We start from the raw sequence: 20,279 nt of genomic DNA, 5'->3' as shown, positions 1-20,279 counted from the left end.
CAATGATATCTTCAGCTCAATAATAGGAGGTGGAGGAGATCTATCATTCACCACCAGCTTCCAATCAGCACTTATTAATGATGGCTTGGCATTGACTGTGGAATAAATGAACACAGGCCTACGTCCTATGGCACAGCATAATGGAACTCCAACATACAGCAATACTGTGCCCTCTCCATTTTTTAAAAAATTGCTCTAGTTTCTCCTGTACTATTTACCCTTTCTCAGCCAAAGGGACATGGAGGTGACCTTTTACCAGGCCTTTTTGATAGTCTGTAACCAGAAGCAGGGCAGTGGTAATATTGACTTGGCCTATAACTTTCCTTCCCTTCCTGTCAGGAAGCTCATCACCTTTTCCAGATGTCAGGAACTTACCATCTGGGTAGCCATGTGGATGAAACTTACCATTTTCTAGCACTGGATCTTCTCTCATTTCTCCGAACATAATGGTGGGGCCTGGGGGCTCATTTCATGGCCAGTATTCTGTGCGTCATAAAATCAATGTGCAATATTGAACTGCTCCTCTGTTTTTCAAATAGATTCCAGCAGTATGCTTCATGGTGGGAAAAAAAAACCTCTCATTTTTGAGCTCCCTTGACATTGCAGCTGTTGTACCATCGATTAAAGAAAACACATTCATTTTGCTACAGTTAAAAGGCATTGTATATTTCAAAGCTTTTATGTCCAATAAATATCCACCATTACAGAATAATTCTTCATAAAGTGCAGGAAGCTGACATTTTATCCAGTCGCAGGTGAAATGAACTCAGTCAGCAGAATCATCTTGCAGTGTATCTGTTAGCTGGCATTGATTGCTTTGTTGTTAAGAGCGACAAAGTTGACTCCAAACTGGTCTGCAGAAAAGCCAGAGAGCAGTAATCAGTAGTGTCAAGAAGATTATCCTACAAGGATACATTGCCTGATGTCAATGGGAGGTATAGTTAATTCTTTAGAAAACCAAAAGGAAGCTGCAAAGGGATATTGATAAGATGGCGGAATTGGCTAAAACGTGACAAATAGAATTCAATGTCAGTTAGTGTGAAGTGATGCATTTTGGTTAAAAAATAACAGCAGTAATTATACTCTGAATGGAAATAGAATCCCTGGAGGAGGAAGGCTCAACTACTTTGGAGGTAGAGGCACCTGCAATCCAGCATTAGAAGGATGACATGGAGGAGGCCACCATTTTGGCTGCCAGGGAAATATATAGGCAGATTATTAGAAATATATTCTCATCAGATTAACAGCATTCCCTGACTACACATTCATCACAACGTCTTCACAGCTACTCTAATCCTTCCATGTGAAAAAAATCTGTCTGTGTCTCACTAACAACCATGCAATTTCTCAAAAACCTAAGAAGCTCACTGCACAACAGAGCCAATGAAATATTAACATTATTTTGTTTTGAATGCTGACCGAGTTTACATTCAATAGAAGACCCTACTTTTTAAATCACCGTGCTTCCCTTGGATGCATGGACATGCTTTCCTATAATCTATTCTGGTACTTCTAGGTACATCCTGACAGGCAGTGTCATTAGAGGTGGTTGGCTGCACATTTAAATACAAGTGCCTCTTGGGACTGCGATGGCTCTCATCTCACCGCAGCTGAGTCTTGTGTTCGACTGCTTAGCCAACCTGGCCTACGTGCTCTTTGAGTCATACATGTCAACCTACAAAACTCGGAAAAGTTAACAAACAGTTTTGAAGTGGCTGATACAGCCTCAAACAAGTTAGCAACTCAAAAAACAACGTATAGCTGAAAAACAGTCCTAAATTAAAGCCACTGCTTTAAGGCAACTGAATATTAAATTATTTTTTATTATATATACACTGCATTTCAGGATTTTTATAATTGTTTTGTGATCACATTGCGCAGTTCCATTTCTTTTTCTGTGAAAACTGAAACTCTCATATGATAGACAAAAAGTAGTTACAATGGGAATGTTAGTATTGCGTATCCTAGTGTTGTGATATTTTAGTGGCTTTATCACCCTTTAATGTGACAAATCAGGAAAGCTCTGGCACTTCACCATTGTTATTTCTTGATCACCACTAAAGATTTTCTCTTTTTCCCATAAATTCATTGCTTATCAAAGACACTGGAAGATGATGAAGTCCAATCGAAGTACCTTATCTGCCAACCACTGTTCACATGCCCCAAACAAGAATTTCTGATTCACCACTCCTGGGCACACAAGGTGCTTCAGTGCAACTCATGACTCACTAGTACAAATCCAGTGCAACCCACCGTGCGGAATTTCAGGGACTATATATTATTGCAAAGTTTCGGGGGGGGGCTTTGTTAAAATGCACAAACATTTTGAGTACCCCACGGATCGTGTAAACAATTGAAAATGCTGGCCCTTACTCCCTTGTTTATTTTCCCCTCTATTTAGCCCAGCGGCATTGAGGCCAATTGTGGTGACTGAGGGGGAAAAAGGGGACCAACGCTGGGCCTTTCCTTGGAGGATGAACTTACCAACTGTGCCAGAGAACAGATTACCTTCCAATTTTTTAAAAAGCCGATGTTAGGGATTTAAACTCCTGTTTGTATGATTTCCTATGTGGTACTAGACCCAGTTTCTTTTGTCACACTCTCTCATAATAAACACAGCTTTATACAATTGTATATTTAAAAAGGGATCTCCAAAAATACTTGTTCCCAAATCTGCTCCTTCCTCATCCCCACTATCTTTCTCCCTTCAGATGAAGTTCCTGAACTGTTGAGTGGTAAAGAGTGATGCAGGGTGTGAAAGAGAGACTATATGACCAGAAGCAGAAGGAGCAGTTTCATCACCATCAGCATTATTATCATAATCACACACCTCTTACACCTTTTCCTCCTCATCTACCCCCATTTAGCTGTGAATGAATTATGGAAGAAGAGGAAAGAAGCAAAGAATGGGTGTGCATCACCCAGATAGGAAGGGTGAGAGAGTGTCAGCAATGCTATGGATTTTTCTGGCTGCATAAAAAGTACTGCAGCAGGTGCCGCATTGCTTTACACCAACTCACCTATACTTGGCACTGGCCCACGGACTGGCCTGTCACTAACAGCCACAGTGAAATGTCTCCCCGGCAGCTTCACTGCCTGCTCTTTGTACGGAATGAATGCGTTCCCCGCGCCCCCAACCCCGGCCCAAGAGGCCTGCCTCTCTTTGACACTGTGTGCCATTTTCACCTAGAATAAGACTACAGCAGAAAATGCTGGAAATACACAGGTCAATCAACATCTCACTGCAGTTGACTCCATTAACCTTCCGACTGATATAGGGAACACACTCAAAATCATGACTCGTCCTTTCTCTTTACAGATGCAGACTGATCTGATTTCAGATTTTGAGCATTTGCAATTTTTCCTTTTTATTTCACAAGATTAATAGTAATATAAAAATGGATTGCAAGTGTTTCTACAAGTATGTAAAAAGGAAGAGAATCGCAAAAGTAAACGTGGGTCCCTTAGAGGCTGAAACAGGAGAAATTATAATGGGGAAATCAGGAAATGGCAGATGAGTTGAACAAATATTTTGTATCTGTTTTCACAGTAGAAGACACAAAAAGCATTCCAAAAATAGTGGGGAACCAAGGGGCAAATGAGTGTGAGGAACTTAAAACAATTAATATCACTAGAGAAAAAGTACTGGACAAACTAAAGGGACTAAAAGCCGACAAATCCCCTGGACCTGATGGCCTACATCCGAGGGTTCTAAAAGAGGTGGCTGCAGAGATAGTAGATGCATTGGTTATGATCTTCCAAAATTCTGGAACAGTCCCACTGGATTGGAAGGTAGCAAATGTTACCCTGCTATTCAAGAAGGGAGGGAGAAAGAAAACAGGGAACTACAGGCCAGTTAGCCTGACATCGGACGTCGGGAAAATGCTGGAATCCATTATTAAGGAAGTGGTAACAGGGCACTTAGAACATCATAATATGATTAGGCAGAGTCAGCATGGTTTTATGAAAAGGAAATAGTGTTTAACAAATCTGAGTTTTTTTGACGATGTAACTAGCAGGTTGGATAAAGGGGAACCAGTGGATGTAGTATATTTGGATTTTCAAAAGGCATTCGATAAAGTACCACATAAAAGGTTGTTACACAAGGTAGGGGCTCATGGGGTTGGGGGTAATATATTAGCATGGATAGAGGATTGGTTAAAGGACAGAAAACAGAGAGTAGGGATAAACGGGTCATTCTCAGGTTGGCAGGCTGTAACTAGTGGGGTGCCGCAAGGATCGGTGCTTGGACCTCAGCTATTTATAATCTATATTAATGACTTAGCTGAAGGGACAGAGTGTAATGTATCTAAGTTTGCTGACTATACAAAGCTAGGTGGAAAAGTAAGCTGTGAGGAGGACACAAAGAATCTGCAAAAGGATATAGACAGATTAAGTGAGTGGGCAAGAAGGTGGTAGGTGGAGTATAATGTGGGGAAGTGTGAGGTTATTCACTTTGGTAGGAAAAATAGAAAAAAACAGAATTTTTTTAAATGGTGAGAAACTATTAAATGTTGGCATTCAGAGAGACTTGGGTGTCCTGGTACAAGAAACACAAAAAGTTAGTATGCAGGCACAGCAGGCAATTAGAAAAGCAAATGGCATGTTGGCCTTTATCGCAAGGGGGTTGGAGTACAACTATAGGGAAGTCTTACTACAGTTGTACAGGGCTTTAGTGAGACCTCACCTGGAGTACTGTGTACAGTTTTAGTCTCCTTATCTAAGGAAGGATATACTTGCCTTAGAGACAGTGCAACAAAGGTACACTAGATTAATTCCTGGTATGAGAGAGTTGTCCTGTGAAGGGAGGTTGAGTAGAATGGGCCTATACTCTCTGGAGTATAGAAGAATGAGAGGTGATCTCATTGAAACATGTAAGATTATGAGGGGGCTTGACAGGGTAGATGCTGAGAGGTTGTTTCCCCTGGCTAGAGAGTCTAAAACTAGGGGGCATAGTTGCAGGATAAGGGGTCAGCCATTCAAGACTGAGATGAGGAGGAATTTATTCACTCAGAGGGTTGTGAATCTCTGGAATTCTCTACCCCAGAGGGCTGTGGATGCTGAGTCATTGAATATATTCAAGGCTGAGATCGATAGATTTTTGGACTCTAGGGGAATCAAGGGATGTGAGAATTGGGCAGGAAAGTGGAGTTGAGGTCAAAGATCATCCATGATCCGATTGAATGGCGGAGCAGGCTTGAGGGGCCATATGGCCTACTCCTGCTCCTATTTCTTATGTAGGTGAAGGTAAGCACCTGAATGATGTCTCCCAGGTGCCAGCAGACAGATGATTTAACAGGAAAGACACCGTCACAGTAGAGGTTGGAGCTGGAAGGGTTGTGTGCAAGGCAGCTTGCGAAAGGAGTTCCAAACACAGATTCCAGATGCAAGAATTAGAGAACCACTGAACCACAATGTGCTGTGTGTGATGACTTGTCATTCCATTTAAGAAGTGAGGGTGAGCAGTGGAGGAGGTCCCAAAGTGAGAAAGGGAGGGTGGTAGTTCTTTTACCATGCCTGCGCTGGTCAGGTTGTTGAACTTTTTCTGGCACTGATCTGCTGCCTGGGAATGAGGGAGGTTGGCATACAGCCCAACTGCCACCTCTTTCCACATGACTCTGGCTACTCCTTTTGCTAGTTTCCTTCCATGTGACCCCAGCAGTCTCTTGCTGCATATCCTCATTGGCTTCATCAAGACCGTGAGTCCAGAAACACAGTGAGTTCGTCTGCCTTTTGCCAGAATAGCAATTGTTAGCAGGAGCTCAATTTTCCTCTCCTCAAGCCAGACGCATTAAGGCTAATTGTAACACCACTACTGTTGCCTCAGCTAGGTTAGCTGAGTCAGCACCGATCAGTAATTGAACCCGGGACGTTTGTGGTTTGCATGGGTCAGCTGTTTACTGGATAAATCCACTGTATTATTAGGAGGTGCCCTTTTTTGTTTTTCAGTTGACTCTACACTTTTTAAACTGCAAATTTAACTCAGCTGAGACTAATATATTCAGTTTACACACCACTTGCTGCAGGCTGCATTGGTGGGAAGGTTCACCTTTAATTCCAAATGCTATTTCTAGTGAACTTTAATAAGTAATTTGTAAAATGAGATTGAACTGCATTCATTGATTGACACCTTAATTACACATTGATCAAGCATTGCAAACTTCTGACCCCCTTTTTTTTCTCTCAACAGATTGGTAATGATATTTAAGATTAATTTTCAAATGAACAGCAGACATCAAAGCAACAGAAGCTAGAAATCTTCATTGTGTGACAAGTTTCATAGCTCCTGTGATTGGACAATAATTGGATGCCTAGTGGTTTCTAAATTAAAGCTATGCATTACATTTCCATGTTTGGAATAAGAATGATCATTTAACAAAAACTCACAGTAATTTAAAAGCTGAGGTGTTATATTGTGTTCAAACGGTTTCAGTTTTTATGTATTCCGAGCCTGTCTTGTACTTAATGCTCCTATAGCTTTCACGCAGATGCTATGCAACAAAGCACTTCGTATTTATTATTCATTGGATTTCTGGGAAATTCTCAGATTTGCTTAACATTCTGTAATGTACCAAGAGTATGGTCGTTTGATGCTTTTTGTACAGTAAAGGCCCAAACTTTGTTATAAATAATACACCACAGTGCTCTTCCCATGAGCTCAAATAAGCAATGCTTATAACATTTATTCTCATCTGTCTGCCCTGGCCAGTAACAGTAGCACTTCTATACCACATTCCCGAGTAATTCAAAATTAAAACATTTGATTGAATTCAGAGTGCACTGTGAATAACAGTTAGTTTTCTTATGTCTATATATAGTTATTCTTGTATTTGTTAACGTTCACCAGTATGTCTGTTTTGGATCACAGAATCATATGCTCTGATTTTAACTCTTGGTGGGAATTGGCTGGGAGGGAGCCGAGGTGGGTGGCAAACCACCCTGACCTCAGCAGCATGAGGCCCGGGAGCATTTAACTCCCTGGCCTTATCTGTATGTTCCCGGCCAGTTTCCCACCTGAAACCGGCAGAAAGCAGCAGCCGGCCGACGGGCAGGAATGCAATGTCGGGCGGCAGGCAGGTATTAGTGTGTATTTTTCCTACACCAGACATAGCATTGTAAAATGCAGAGTAAAGCTTCCTCTATTCTATTCCAGCAATATGTCTGAACCCCATCCTTTTTTTTGTACCAGTGTGAATTTTTCCATTTCTCAACAATAATCTTCATGATCTCTGGCTATCTGTGGATTTAGTGTAGAGTTTTGTGCCAAATTATGTCCAGTACTATTCAATGGACCTGGAACCATCAGGAACTACGTTAAGACTGCCCAAGCTCACTTTACTTTGAAAACTTTGGGCTGGCTGAGCGAGGTGTTTTTTCATCTTATCAGTCTGAGCTGCATTCAAACTTGCATCCCAGAAGTGAAAGTACAATGTGCTAATTCACTCTTCTTCTGAGTCCCAGGATCCCTTGAATATTAAATATAACTCACTTGCCAGGGTGTGACCAATATACTATGACCATCTTGTCCATGCCATTTTCCGAAATGAAGCATTGCACAGCCCAGGTTGTTCTGTCCTCTCAGATGGAGCATTCTCCAGTCCAGACTGTTCATCCCTCCAAGATGGAGGTAAGCAGCATGCATAATTAGTAGCTTGGAGAAAAAAAAAATCCACACTGGATTTTTCCATTTCTGTCCTCCAAAAATCTGTAGTCCTTTTGGTCCTCTTTCTTTAAAACTAACAATTTTAAAACTAAACACAGCTGCTTTTATGCATTGTCTCAATTGGTTGAAAACAACTCAAATTTAGATCTTGTAAATATGTATCATGGAAAATGTTCCGAAACCTAATTTTCTTTGGCCATTCATACAACTTGTATTTCTTCATTTGTTAAAGCCTGAGGTTACTGTTTCAATTATACATGATGCATGACATGCTGCAAGCTTCAAAGGAGAATTCAGTATCCAATGTTTTAAGCATTAACAATAAAAAGCTGCTGCAGCACTTGAAAGTTTTGCAGAGAAAATAAATCCTCTGTCTGCCAGACGATTGCAGTCTATACATTTTAATATGAACTTCACAGTGAAGCATAATGGGTTTTGACAGAACATGAAATGAGGATCCAGTTTAGGCCCTATGTACTGCATTTCTTAACTTACACTTTTCAGGGAAAAGGGTTAAGCATTTGTGCTGAGCATTAATATTACTGGAGGATCAGTATCTTTTGCTATTTTGTACCTAGGGTTTACATTTTTTTTTAAAAATTGTTAGGACATTATGGATGCAATGATTTTAGTATTTGTTGATTGGGGTGGTAGTAGTGGTGGTGGTGAGGGGTTATTACTTTCATCTGGAAACCTATTTGCATTGATTGACAGTACAGTTCCAACCACTTAAAATGTCCACGTTTAAAACATGATGTGGAGATGCCGGTGATGGACTGGGGTGGACAAATGTAAGGAGTCTTACAACACCAGGTTATAGTCCAACAGCTTTATTTGAAATCACAAGCTTTTGGAGCTTTCCTCCTTCGTCACCTGACGAAGGAGGAAAGCTCCGAAAGCTTGTGATTTCAAATAAAGCTGCTGGACTATAACTTGGTGTTGTAAGACTCCTTACGTTTAAAACAGGCAGTCGCTTATATCAGCCAAAAAGCAATAACCATTAGTTATTTGCATTAACGTCAATTTCAAAGTTGCCGGTTATAACATCTTAAGTGCTCTGGTTACTTCGGGCAGAAACAGCTGTGCTTACTCACAGTTTGCACCTTGCAGTCTTGATCTACCACATTCTTGTGAATGACACAAGTTTTCAGGGTCATGAATAACAGAATGCCTTGAATTGTTGTCTTGGTGCAGGTTCAAAGGCATCTACAGTGGGCTAGCAAAACAATATAGCAGCTTACATGACATTATCTAATCACTTTTATGGGATTGGTGCTGCGGAGCTCGGTGTCCTTGGTCAGGTTTAGGGTCCAGCAGAAAGGAGGTTTGTTAGGTATATAGTGCTACCACATTATGCCAACCATCGTGTATAACGGGCTAATCGTGTTCGCACAAATGCACCTGCTATAAGTGGTGGGGACTGTATTACATCCATCTACAATGCAGAGCTCCCCTGTATTACTCTGAAAGTGCTTCCTACCTGAATCTCAGAAGAAGTTGGCCACTGTCTGCAACTTTAGACTTACCACAACAGCTTCACTTTTCTATTTCCTTATGGTCCATCTTAACAGCAATCAGTGAGAGGGAGAGAAACCTTCATTCCAGCACTGTGTGCTTGATTTACTTAAGATAACCTATCTATCCAGATATTTAACTTCTAAATTTATGAAATCTCTAATATCATAACCTCTCATCCAGCATATTTTTGTCAACCATAATACTACCTATACTTTTCATAAACAAAGTCATGGCCACTATTATGGAAGATGTACAAGATGTATGAAAATCAAGTTTTATATATCCATCAGCAAATCCGTATGTCAGTGGTTTAAAATTCCTCTCCCTATTTTTTCTTCATGTTCCAAGTTCTCTCTTATATTCCATTCTTCAATTTTGGCGTTCCAATTTTCCTACTCCCTTCCCCACTTTCCAGTGTTCAAGTTTCTTTCTCCCTTTCCAAGCTTGCAACTTTGTTTTTTCTGTGATTGTGCTTTGCAGTGCCAGTTTACCCATTCTTCTCTCAACCTTAGTCTTAATCTCTAGGCTATTTTTTTTTTTACACAGTACAAGTGGTGTGACCAATGTTGAGAAGCATGGCCAAGTGCAACTGCCATTTTCACTTACATAACATGGCTTTTAAGTTTTCTCTCTCTCTTAGCTGTTGTTGAGAATTCTTCTAAGTCTTTTAATCAGTAGTAAAAAAATACAAAGTATACATTTTTTGTTAAGCATAAATATGCAACATCTTAACAGTTGGAAGTATTTTTCACCAGAACTCCAATATACTATTTTCGATAATACAGGATTTTGACTCTAAGGCCTCGAATTTCTAGGCAGTGAATTGCACTGTTACGCCAATGAAAAGAGATTAGCATTTGCCGGTAGCCTGGAAAGGTATTGACATAAGAGTTCCCTGGGTCAGCTCATTTGCACACCCATTGGGGAGTCATTGGCGTAAATTCCATGTAAAACATGAGTGAGTAGCTAAAGTGTATGGAATCTGTAGTGCAGCATTCTTGCAAGGCAGATTTGCACATGACAGCTAGATGCAGGCCATTGGAACACTGCATCCGCACCTTTAAACACCTCACCCCTGTTGAGCAGAAGGCCATGGAGCTCAGGCGGAGGGGGGAGGTTTTTAGCTCTTATGGTGGGAGATAACGAAATTGGTGGCATGTTGAGGAACAGGTTAGTGGCTGAACACCTACTTGTGTCACCCTGGCATCCCTGAGAAGCACCACACAGCTACACTTCCACCCCCTTCGCTGTCTCCTGAATTCCAAAAGGTGGGATAATGCTCACCCATTCTTAGTTCTACCATCCTTTCCTGCAGATCCGCCACAGCGATAGGGGGCACAGAAGGAGGAAGATGGTGATGAAGAGCAGCAGCCAGGCTTCTGGCAGAAAGAGATTGGGAGGATGATGATGAGGAAAAGGTTACCCATGAGTCCCAGCTGCACGAAATTACTGTCTCAGGACAATAGCACATGTTAGGCCTTTGGCTATCTCCTTCAGAGCACCACACCAGTGGAATGTCGGAGGCAACAGCAGATTGCCCAGGAGAAATCTCCAGAGATGCGCCAGCGGCAACTCCCTGGGCAGGAGCAAGCTGCCATGACTAAAGACACTTCAGGCCTATGACCTTTTTGTAGAGCTTGAGGAGCCAACCACCTCCCATGATCCTGACCCTCAAATGGCAAACTAATAGAATGTGCACTGATATGACTCTTTGTAATTGATGGAGGTTATAGTCATACAGGTAAGAGTGCACATGTGGTGCTGTGACGATGATGAGGAAAAGGATGCCATGGATCCACCACCTTGTCCCATCGAACTCTATGTCTACTAACTTTGCTGTGCAGTCACCTGCCAGTTCAGCCCCATGATTGTCTATAAGTGAAACAAATCTTCCCCAGTAACCTAAAGCCACAAGTTGAGGCCAGGGATCCTGTAATTGTAAATAGAGCAAATTCAAGGTTTTTAAGAAAAATTATAATTGATGTCTTACTGGGCTAGCAGCACATCTTTGGGATGGAGTACTGGAAGCTTTAGTCTACATCTTTACCTGATCTGGAAAAACTTCCTGCTGACATTGGGAGGGTGAAAGAAAGCAAGGAACCTCGAGTGTCCCAAAGCGTTTCACAGCCGAGTGGCTGAAAAAAGAAAATATTCCATTCCCCAAAGTAAAGATCTTTCAACTCATCAGCACAAATAAATCACTAATGTGTATTAAACCTCTGCGTAGTTACGTACACAATATTTTTCACTATTCCTTGCAAACTCCCCAATCTGTAAAATGACAATTTTTGCTTCAATAATGATTGCTATCATTCTAAAATAGTACATTTCATTATTTTCAGTGGATAGATGAATTCGACCCGTCACAGATATTAAATCAATATTTTAAGAAATCTGCATGGAAGTCCTCCCTTGGTAAAGTATAGTAACAGCAGTAGGAAGGTTTAATTAATGAGGATTAATGAACACTGCATGCTGACAATGTTGATTGAACAATGAACAAGGTAACAGTTTTTGTTAGTGGTCAGTGGGCACTTAACTAATCTCATTGTTTGCATTCCAACTTTACATGGTTAAAAGAATGAAGAAGAAAAAAAATGATTTCAGGGGTTTGATTAAATATTTGACAGTTAAATTTTCGTCATACTCGATGTATTAACTTCACACTCATATACAGTAGATTTATGGATCTGTACCATATTTAGCATAAAGATTTATGGACGTAAGCCATACTTAACATACAATAGATTTATAGATGTATACCATCTTACAGCAGTAAACAATTTTACAACACCAAGTTATAGTCCAGCAATTTTATTTTAAATTCACAAGCTTTCGGAGGCTTCCTCCTTCCTCAGGTAAATGTTCAGGAGCTCCTTGAAGCCTACCATCTTACAGCAGATTTGAGGATGTGTACCATAGTTAATATACAGTAGATTTATGGATGTGAACCGTGTTTAACCTGGTTTTCTGCCTTTTTGGCACATAGAGTTTGTATTTATCACTTATGTTAAAAACGGATGATCTGAACCCATTACTGGTAGGCTTTGCAATTTCTGTGTCTTAGTCAGTGGAGCGTAAAATTGAGCCAGGTATCAAATGGGTGTCTGACCCAAACCCATCCCGTTCTCGCCTGGTGGGGTAGGTTAAAATCAGGGCTTTAAATTTATATAGCACCTTATCACATCCCTTAGAAACATCCCAAAGTTCTTCACCTACAATTAATTGCTTTGAAGTGTGTTGGTTGTTGTTAGGGAGTCAAACACGACAGGAAACTTGTGTACAATATCCCCAATGACTGAATGGATATCTCAGCCTTTGATTCTAGTATTTTGTTGGGCTCATCAGGCTTTAATTTTGTTTATTTTTAAACTACCTCTGAATTTTAAATGAAACTTTCAAGACTATGAGGCTTGTTTTTCAGCATGCACTACGGTTGCAGTGTTGTACCATTCTGGAAAAAGCCTACTGTCTGGGAGACAAACATGTTACTTGTAGGAACCAAGGCACTCTGAAATTGGTTGTAGGACACTTGCATACAATTGTTTGATATGTTTGTCTAAAATTCCTTTTTCCATTATTTTAGTGCAGATGTTAATGCATTTAAAATGACTAGGTTAAAGTCTCACTAACAGTAGAGACAGGAATTTCAGATAAGTGCATTGTGCATTTGTATGCTAAGATCCTACAGCATAATTTCAGAGCTCAGATTAAAGAGTCTTCAAAATCTAGCCTCAATTGACAACATTACCTACAGCTGCATTTGGCAACTAACTACTAGCTGACAAACATCGGCCTGGAATTTCCTGGATTGCACCCAAAATTTACACTGGTTTCTACACCAATCTTGCCCAAGGCAATTTAGTCCTAAATTTCCTGCAGAGCTCATTTGCCTTCGCAGGTCGAAAAACCAAGCGCAAATTCATTGCCACCAATAGGAGTAGTAACAAGTGGGCTGTTGTCTTCTGACAAGGTACCTCACTCTCAGAGACTCATACCTCTGCTACTACATGTTTCTTCATCTGTACTTCTGTATCAATTGCTGAGTCAGGAACTCTTTTGAGCTGTCCTGGAAAGGATGATAAACTACTGTCTGTTAAAAAACCTTCAGGAAGATTGTTCTTCCTTTGTGGAACTGCAAGTAACTGAGAATCCAGCAAAATGACCATTCTAGACTAACTGCAGTACAATGCAAACCTCCATAACTTTTGAACATTGGTTCTGGCTCGCTAACCACCTCTTTTAAGGAGCAGTTGTCTGAATTGAAACTAATATGGTGTTTTCCATCTATACATGATTTTATTGCCTGACCCCGATCTGAAACTAGAACAACCTCAAACATCCATTTCCCATTTTAAACAGTATTTGATATCAAATTGTCTTCTCTTTACACTTTTCAACCTTGGTGCTGTCCTGGTGATGGGTCTTGTCTTTTCACCTTTGTTTCTCAAAAAATGAACATAAGTTGATGTTTATTCCTTCCGTTAGTTATGTTAGGAATGATGGTTATTAAAAACAAACCGGTATCCATAATAAATCTTCAACCACCTCATACTTGTTTGCAATACAACTACCTTGGCATTACCTACTTTAAAAATGTAATATTGCTCATAAATAACAAACTGCTCTGTTGGATACTGCCGCACATGCTTGGAGTACTGTTGCTCCAAGGTAGCAAGTAGAGTTTGTTTCATGGGGAGCTATATTTCTCATTTTATAAACGAAGCATCCCGCAGCTCACATATGCTGCTTATCGTCACTCTAATGAAATGTATGATGATGTCATATGACCCCCCACACGGACATGGATGCAGGCACCGTCACTTCCAGGTTTCTCAGATAAATGATAACCAATCGCAGTAATCTGGTTTCCAATCTACAACCGTAACTTTTGGATCAGACAACGTCTCAATGGGCCTACTCTGCTGGGTATCTTTAAATTCACAGCGGAATACCTTTTTATTAACCGCTACTTTCAGTGTTTTACACTCAGTCGACAGACAGCAAGGTTTTAGGGATCTGTGTATGAATTAATTTAATTGGGTTGCTTCCTCTTAATGCATGGATATTCTTAGCCAGACAAGAAAGTAAAATGAATAGCTGCTCTGTTGGCTGCTATAGCTCTCGCAAAGTCCAACGATGTTACAGCTCAATGTAACAACGCCTCCCCCACCACCCCCAGAGAACCCAGATCTAGGAGAAACAATTTAATTAAATGCAGAAATTTGATTTCAGCTACAGCAGAATAATCAGTTTTTGTATAAAATAAATTGTAGATCTGTTTCAGATTTGCTGACATTTGATCGATGTGCAGGCTGTGAACATGCAGCTGTCTACAATAATCAACAATGTCATTGAGATGGCTGGAAAACAGAGAAAAGCCACAAGATGGTGATACATTGAAAATGCACTGGTCTTTTGTCAAACTCCCATCATAAATCCAGTGGGAGTTTAGCACTAGGCCCGGGAAATAGGCTAGAATTCAGATACACCAGGTCCCAGCCTTTACTGGAATTTTTCAGGGGGGGGGTCTAGTCTGGGGCAGAACCTCCGTCCACCTCAAACATGGTCTCCTACATCAGTGGGGATAGTGCCAGGGGCAGAGACAACCCTGGCTGGAAATTCCTGCTTCGCTAGCATCAGTGGGACCTGACATAAGCTTGGAGGCCAGTATGCCCAGTAAGGTGAGGCACACCAGCCTCCTGACTGCCAGGATCGCAGCCATAAAAGTTTGCATCCACTGTATATAATTAAGATTCTGAACTGTTGACCCTACAGTATTGTCTCAATATGCCACTAAAATAGTCAAGTGTGATGTGCACTGAAGTGGGAGAATTAACATACAATTTTACAGATGAGAAAGGGCATAGATTTTCTGATTGAACGTCCACTTCACTCATAGTGAATTTCTAGGGTCAGCTTAATTTTAATATTTTGGATGAGTTCCAGGCGTGGAAATCACTTCTGTGTGTCCTCAGCAATTGTTGGGTGGGAAATCATCTGCTGCTGCTGGATTTAAAGGGGCAGGTATCGTGACTTTTGAAATTAGTAAACAGCAAGCTTCTGTGTAAATATGCCTGGAACGAGTAGAGTAGGTCAAAGAGTGGCCAAATGGGGTCACAGAGATTCTTCTAGGATAAGTGAGGTAACATCTAGAAGAAGCATCAGACCAGGTTTAAAAGCACACAGGTCACATACTATCACTAAGGAGATGTACTGTGGAAACGAACACAAGGCTTGTACACAACATTGTTAGAACAGAAGAATTTACATGGTGATTTGATAGAGGTGTTTATAATTATGAAGGGATTGGACAGAATAGATAGAAACAGACTTATTCTAATGGTTGAGTGATCTAGAACAGGGGGGTATAGATAAGAGATTAAATATGAGATTTAAGACAAAGAGCAAGAGGAACTTTTTTTTTTACATGGAAGGCTGTGAAGCTGGGGAATCCACGACCAGAGTTAGTGATTGAAGCAGAGACAATGCCAACATTTTAGATTAGGTTATAATTAGGTGGTCAAAGGAAAGGGGAATAAAGGGATGTGGGAACTGAGCAGGCACATAGGATTTGGACTGCAGTTCATGCAGAGGATAAACACCAGCATGGACTGGCTGGGCAGAACAGCCTGATTCTGTGTTGTAATTTCTATCCATATAAATAAAATTCTGGTTGCACTAAAGCTGTCCACTGAGAATGTTTGTGAAAGAGTTTGTGACCCTGCTTCATTGGGTGGCATGAATGTGATATTTGTGAGCTGCCTCGATGATTTAAAGCACTGTGGATTAAAATATATTTTTGGAGGACATGGGAAGCTGTAGACAAGACTGTTAACTTGGGATTGTGGCCACTGCATTAACAGAAGATCTCCTAATTGAGAGCTTGCTGAATGGCTCTAGTAGCGGCATTAGGTTCTGCTCTGCAGCCTCTGCACGCTCCTCCTGTTCCTCTTGGTTGTTCACTTTACGTTCTTGTGGCCCTTTCTCCTCCAGGGCTTCCATGATAATACCTCTTTGCAGAGCAAAGTTTGTGCAGCATGCAGCACACAAGAACAATCCTTGAAATCTTGGCTGGTCTTTATTGGAGGACACCCCTAGATCTAACCAAGCACCTGAAGCACTGCTTCAACATGCAATGGTATGCCCGATGTTTGTTCTTGTGAATGTCAATAGCTTTGGTCAGCTGATGTCCTGGGCTACCACACAGATGTCATAAGCCATGGCTCCAGAGATAGCCTCGAATACTAATGAGCCACCCAGAAACTTGCCATGATGGGTGAAATATTGGTGATATGGGGTCTTCCTTAAAATGAAGGCATTGTAACATATGCCTGGCAAGCGAGCATTAATTTGCATAAACTAGTCTGGATTGCAAATGAGTTGCACATTGAGAGATTGAAATCCTCTCTTATTTATGTAGATGGTGGCATTGTGCAATGGAGCATGTAGGGCCACAATCTCCTGGACCTTCAGAAATCCTGCCATTCTATAAAATTGTAGAGTCTTCCCATACCACTGTCGGCTGTCTATGGGGAAATAGATGAAATTGTTTGCTTAGGTAAACAAGGCATTGGTCACTTGCTTAACACATTTATGTACAGCTAATTGGCTTATGTTGCCAAAGTCCTCAGTGGAAACCTGAAGTGAGCCCAAAGCAACAAAATTCAGGGCAACTGTGACCTTAACAGCAACCAGCAATGCCATGCCTATGGAGAAGCTTGACTAAAGTCCAGGCATCACAGCATCCCTCAAATTGTAGCCTCTGCAGAAACTACTTCTGTGACAAATGGAGGTTTGTGTACCTCTGTCTGTAAGCTCTGGTGCAGAATTCATCAAGTGGGTACGAAACATTTCTGGTGCAGCCTGACCTGCCTGGCATCCCCCCATTTGTCCTCCCCTTCCTCTAAAGCACAGCTATAGGGGGATTTCCAGAGGAAACCCCATTGTAACACTATTGGATCTGTTGTGGGAAAAAAAGGCAGCAGCAGAACAACTGCCACAAAGACTGCAGAAAATCTAAAGTGTCAACAGAAAAAATGGCCTGACAATCTTCTTACTGCGCTTCTTAAACTCACATCTGTATATATCTCAGTGCTTAGCATCCCTGGACAAGGGGACCATATGGGCAAGTAATGGAAATAGTGCTAAACTGGTGGAAAATAACATGCATAGCATGACATAATTTTGGCCTCATTTACATGCATTGTCCACAAACTGGCAGGTGCTTCCTAGACCCATTATAATTACTCTCAAACAATCAGTAGATATCCTGCGTGGTGGATTAGTAATGCCCACATTATGCCCCAAAATCTTGCGTTATCGATCAGAAAATCTACCTGAAGACCTCTTAAAGACAACTCAACTGCTCTTTAATGAGTGAAGTATTAAACTTATCTTTAGTTCACTGAACTCTATTGTATTTCTCCTCTGGACAAAAGGGGGGGGGAAAAAGGAAGGGCAGGTGCAACTTGTCGTTATTTATGTTAGCTTTCAACAGTGAGACAATTCATATTTTCAACACAACTAAGTACTTCTGCTTATGTTTATGTGTCTGCAACACAAGATTTCAGTCCTTGTGCTTAAAAAGATAGTCAAATTTTTCAGCAATAATAGGGACTAAAATAACCACTCCTCAATGAGTAAAAATTCCTCTTTGATAATATAAATAGGCTGGGATTAGTACAAATGTATTTTTATGTATTCTCAGGAACAGTATCATTTCCAACTACGATGCGTTCTGTGAAGAATGTAATCAAAATATTATAGGAGAGCATGACTCATTTTTACCGATAAGGAAACAATTTGGTTTATTATGCATTCTTAATGTATAAACTGACCAGTTTTAACAGAGATAAGTGATAGGGAGAAGTACTATAACCAAACTCAGGCTTGGAGGACTCAATGCAATGAATTAGTTTTTAACTGCACTCAAGATTTTACATAAATATACAGATTTAAAAACTCACTGGGGTCAACACTTCTGGATTGTAGAGCTTTTACTTCCCCTCAGTCTGCTTATAGCTATCTCCGATATGAATGGGATCCAACAACTCAGTCTTGATCACAAACAGATCAGCACAAGTGATAGAAATACTTTGTTACCAGATTGAAACCAAAACTATAACATTCTTCATAAATCAGCGATCACCACATGAAAATGAAAATTACAATAAAGAAGGATGCTTTCCAATTGTAAAGGAGACATGTTGCTCACCCAGGCCCAGTGTGGCATTCAGTTTGACACTGGCTAGTGTCACTCTAAAAGACACCCAAAGCAACATTGTAATTGTACAGTGCAACCAAATGGATTTAGCCTAGATTAGTTTTTTTTAAAAATCAAATTCATCTTCCAAAAAGAGATGGCGGTGACACTAAAACTACCTTTTGAAGAAATCTCCGAAGGTGTGGAAATACATTTTATAATTAACGTAGTTCTCTTACATAACAGCATACATTACTTCCAAATTCTAATCAGTTCCTTATTAAAATCTAGTGTTCAAAAGTTCAAAGCTCTGAACTACAATGTTATTGCCAAATTTATATCATAAATGTGAGAATAAAATTCATGGATATATAGTCTGGACATTTTTAAATCTTTAAACATTTACAGTAATGTATCTATTAACTGTCAGAATTGAGCAAGTTTGTCATTTGTAGTTTAGGTTTGAGATTTACTTTAACGAGGATACAAAATCAATCATGCTTTAAACATTTAATAGGATCATTTGAATAAAGGAATCTTCATAATTCTAAATGGTTTAATATTACTGAGAAAAATCATACCTTTGGTATCCACTTTGAAGTCCTCTGGCAGTAAGCCATCTTGCCTGTTGCCTAGGACAAATGCCAGAAACGAAAGAATGAGTGCATCCAGGATTCCAATAATGGCCAGGATGTAGGCCCAGCGAACAGAGCAGGCACCAAGTGTGTACTTGTCTGTTTTTTCACCACACATGCGCTTTACTTCATCTGAATCCCAGCCATCAGGGAAGATCATGCAGCCCAGGATCAAACAGGCAGCTGAAAAAAAATCAAAGTTATGAATGAACACATACCCCAAAGCCTGCCAGTTATGTACATAACACAAACTTTAGAATGGGATGACCACATGCAAATGTCAGATAGAAACTAATGATTGGTTTATGTTCCACCTTCTTCATTCATCTTGAGGATAGTTTAATTTTTGCCATGCTCATCATGACATTTAACTATGCAGTAGTAACACTATCTCATTTCAGTGATCTCCAGAAAAGGGATCTAATGCACTGATTTAGTGTTACCATATAACTTTCAAAGTCAGACAAAACTAATTCCTGGTTCCTTGGGAAAAAATATAAAATTGTCAGTATTAAAATGATTCAATTTTGGGGAATAAAACTCAACCCCAACCCCACCCTCCACTTTCCATGTCTATGTCTTTATACTTTAACCAGTCCATCAAATTGATATTTGTTTCACAATCCTATGTTTTTGTAGAGAATTTGTCTTACCAAAAGAAGAATTAAAACGATTGATGTATTAGGGTCAAAGCTAGGGAAAATCTACCTGTTTATTGTTTCATCCAGACTACGTCAGGAGCTCATGTTATCATTGTGGGTAGTCAAACAAGGTTCGCAAAGAAATGGTTAAGCACAGCTTGTAAAAGTAGAGTTACAGTAGCAGTTCAACCTGAAATATTGACCCGGAATAGCCTCGATCTGACTAACGCCGATTTTGCTACCGGCAACTCATGCCAAAATTTCCTGCGGATCTCATTTGCATATGGCAGAACATAAAAACCAGCGTAAAACAAGCTTAAACATTAGGGGCCAAAAGAAACATGAGCCATCTTCTACTCTCTCTATCTTACTGATGTTATGAAAATTAGCTTGAAGCCATCAAATCATCATTTATGCACATTAAGCACTGCTGCATTTTTAAGTCAATGTAATTGTGAAAGTTTCTCTCTTTTTAAATGTTACAAATTCTGATGCCATGATAAAGCATTCAAAGATGTATGAAATACAGTACAGGTCCCAGTGACAAAATTTAAAAAAAATCACTATCAAACTCCAGAAAAAGTTCAGGAGCTGTTTCAAAGCTGAAACTCCTGTGT

At 40.3% G+C, this 20,279-nt stretch overlaps 1 protein-coding gene across 1 annotated transcript in view; it reads right to left on the bottom strand.

The window, feature by feature from the left end:
• Nucleotides 1-662: 662 nt before the first annotated feature.
• lhfpl3 (LHFPL tetraspan subfamily member 3) overlaps nt 663-20,279 on the bottom strand; it is a 210,299-nt gene continuing 190,682 nt past the window's right edge. Inside the window, exons 2-3 of the mRNA XM_068005377.1 lie at nt 18,968-19,204; nt 663-854 (exon numbers count right to left, since the gene is read on the bottom strand). Of these exons, the coding sequence (XP_067861478.1) occupies nt 799-854; nt 18,968-19,204 (293 nt within the window). The 3' untranslated portion in view covers nt 663-798. The remainder of the gene's footprint in view (nt 855-18,967; nt 19,205-20,279) is intronic.

Source organism: Heptranchias perlo, chromosome 24 (assembly GCF_035084215.1).
Source record: "Heptranchias perlo isolate sHepPer1 chromosome 24, sHepPer1.hap1, whole genome shotgun sequence".
NCBI lineage: Eukaryota > Metazoa > Chordata > Chondrichthyes > Hexanchiformes > Hexanchidae > Heptranchias > Heptranchias perlo.
This window is presented reverse-complemented; position numbering and strand designations above follow the sequence as displayed.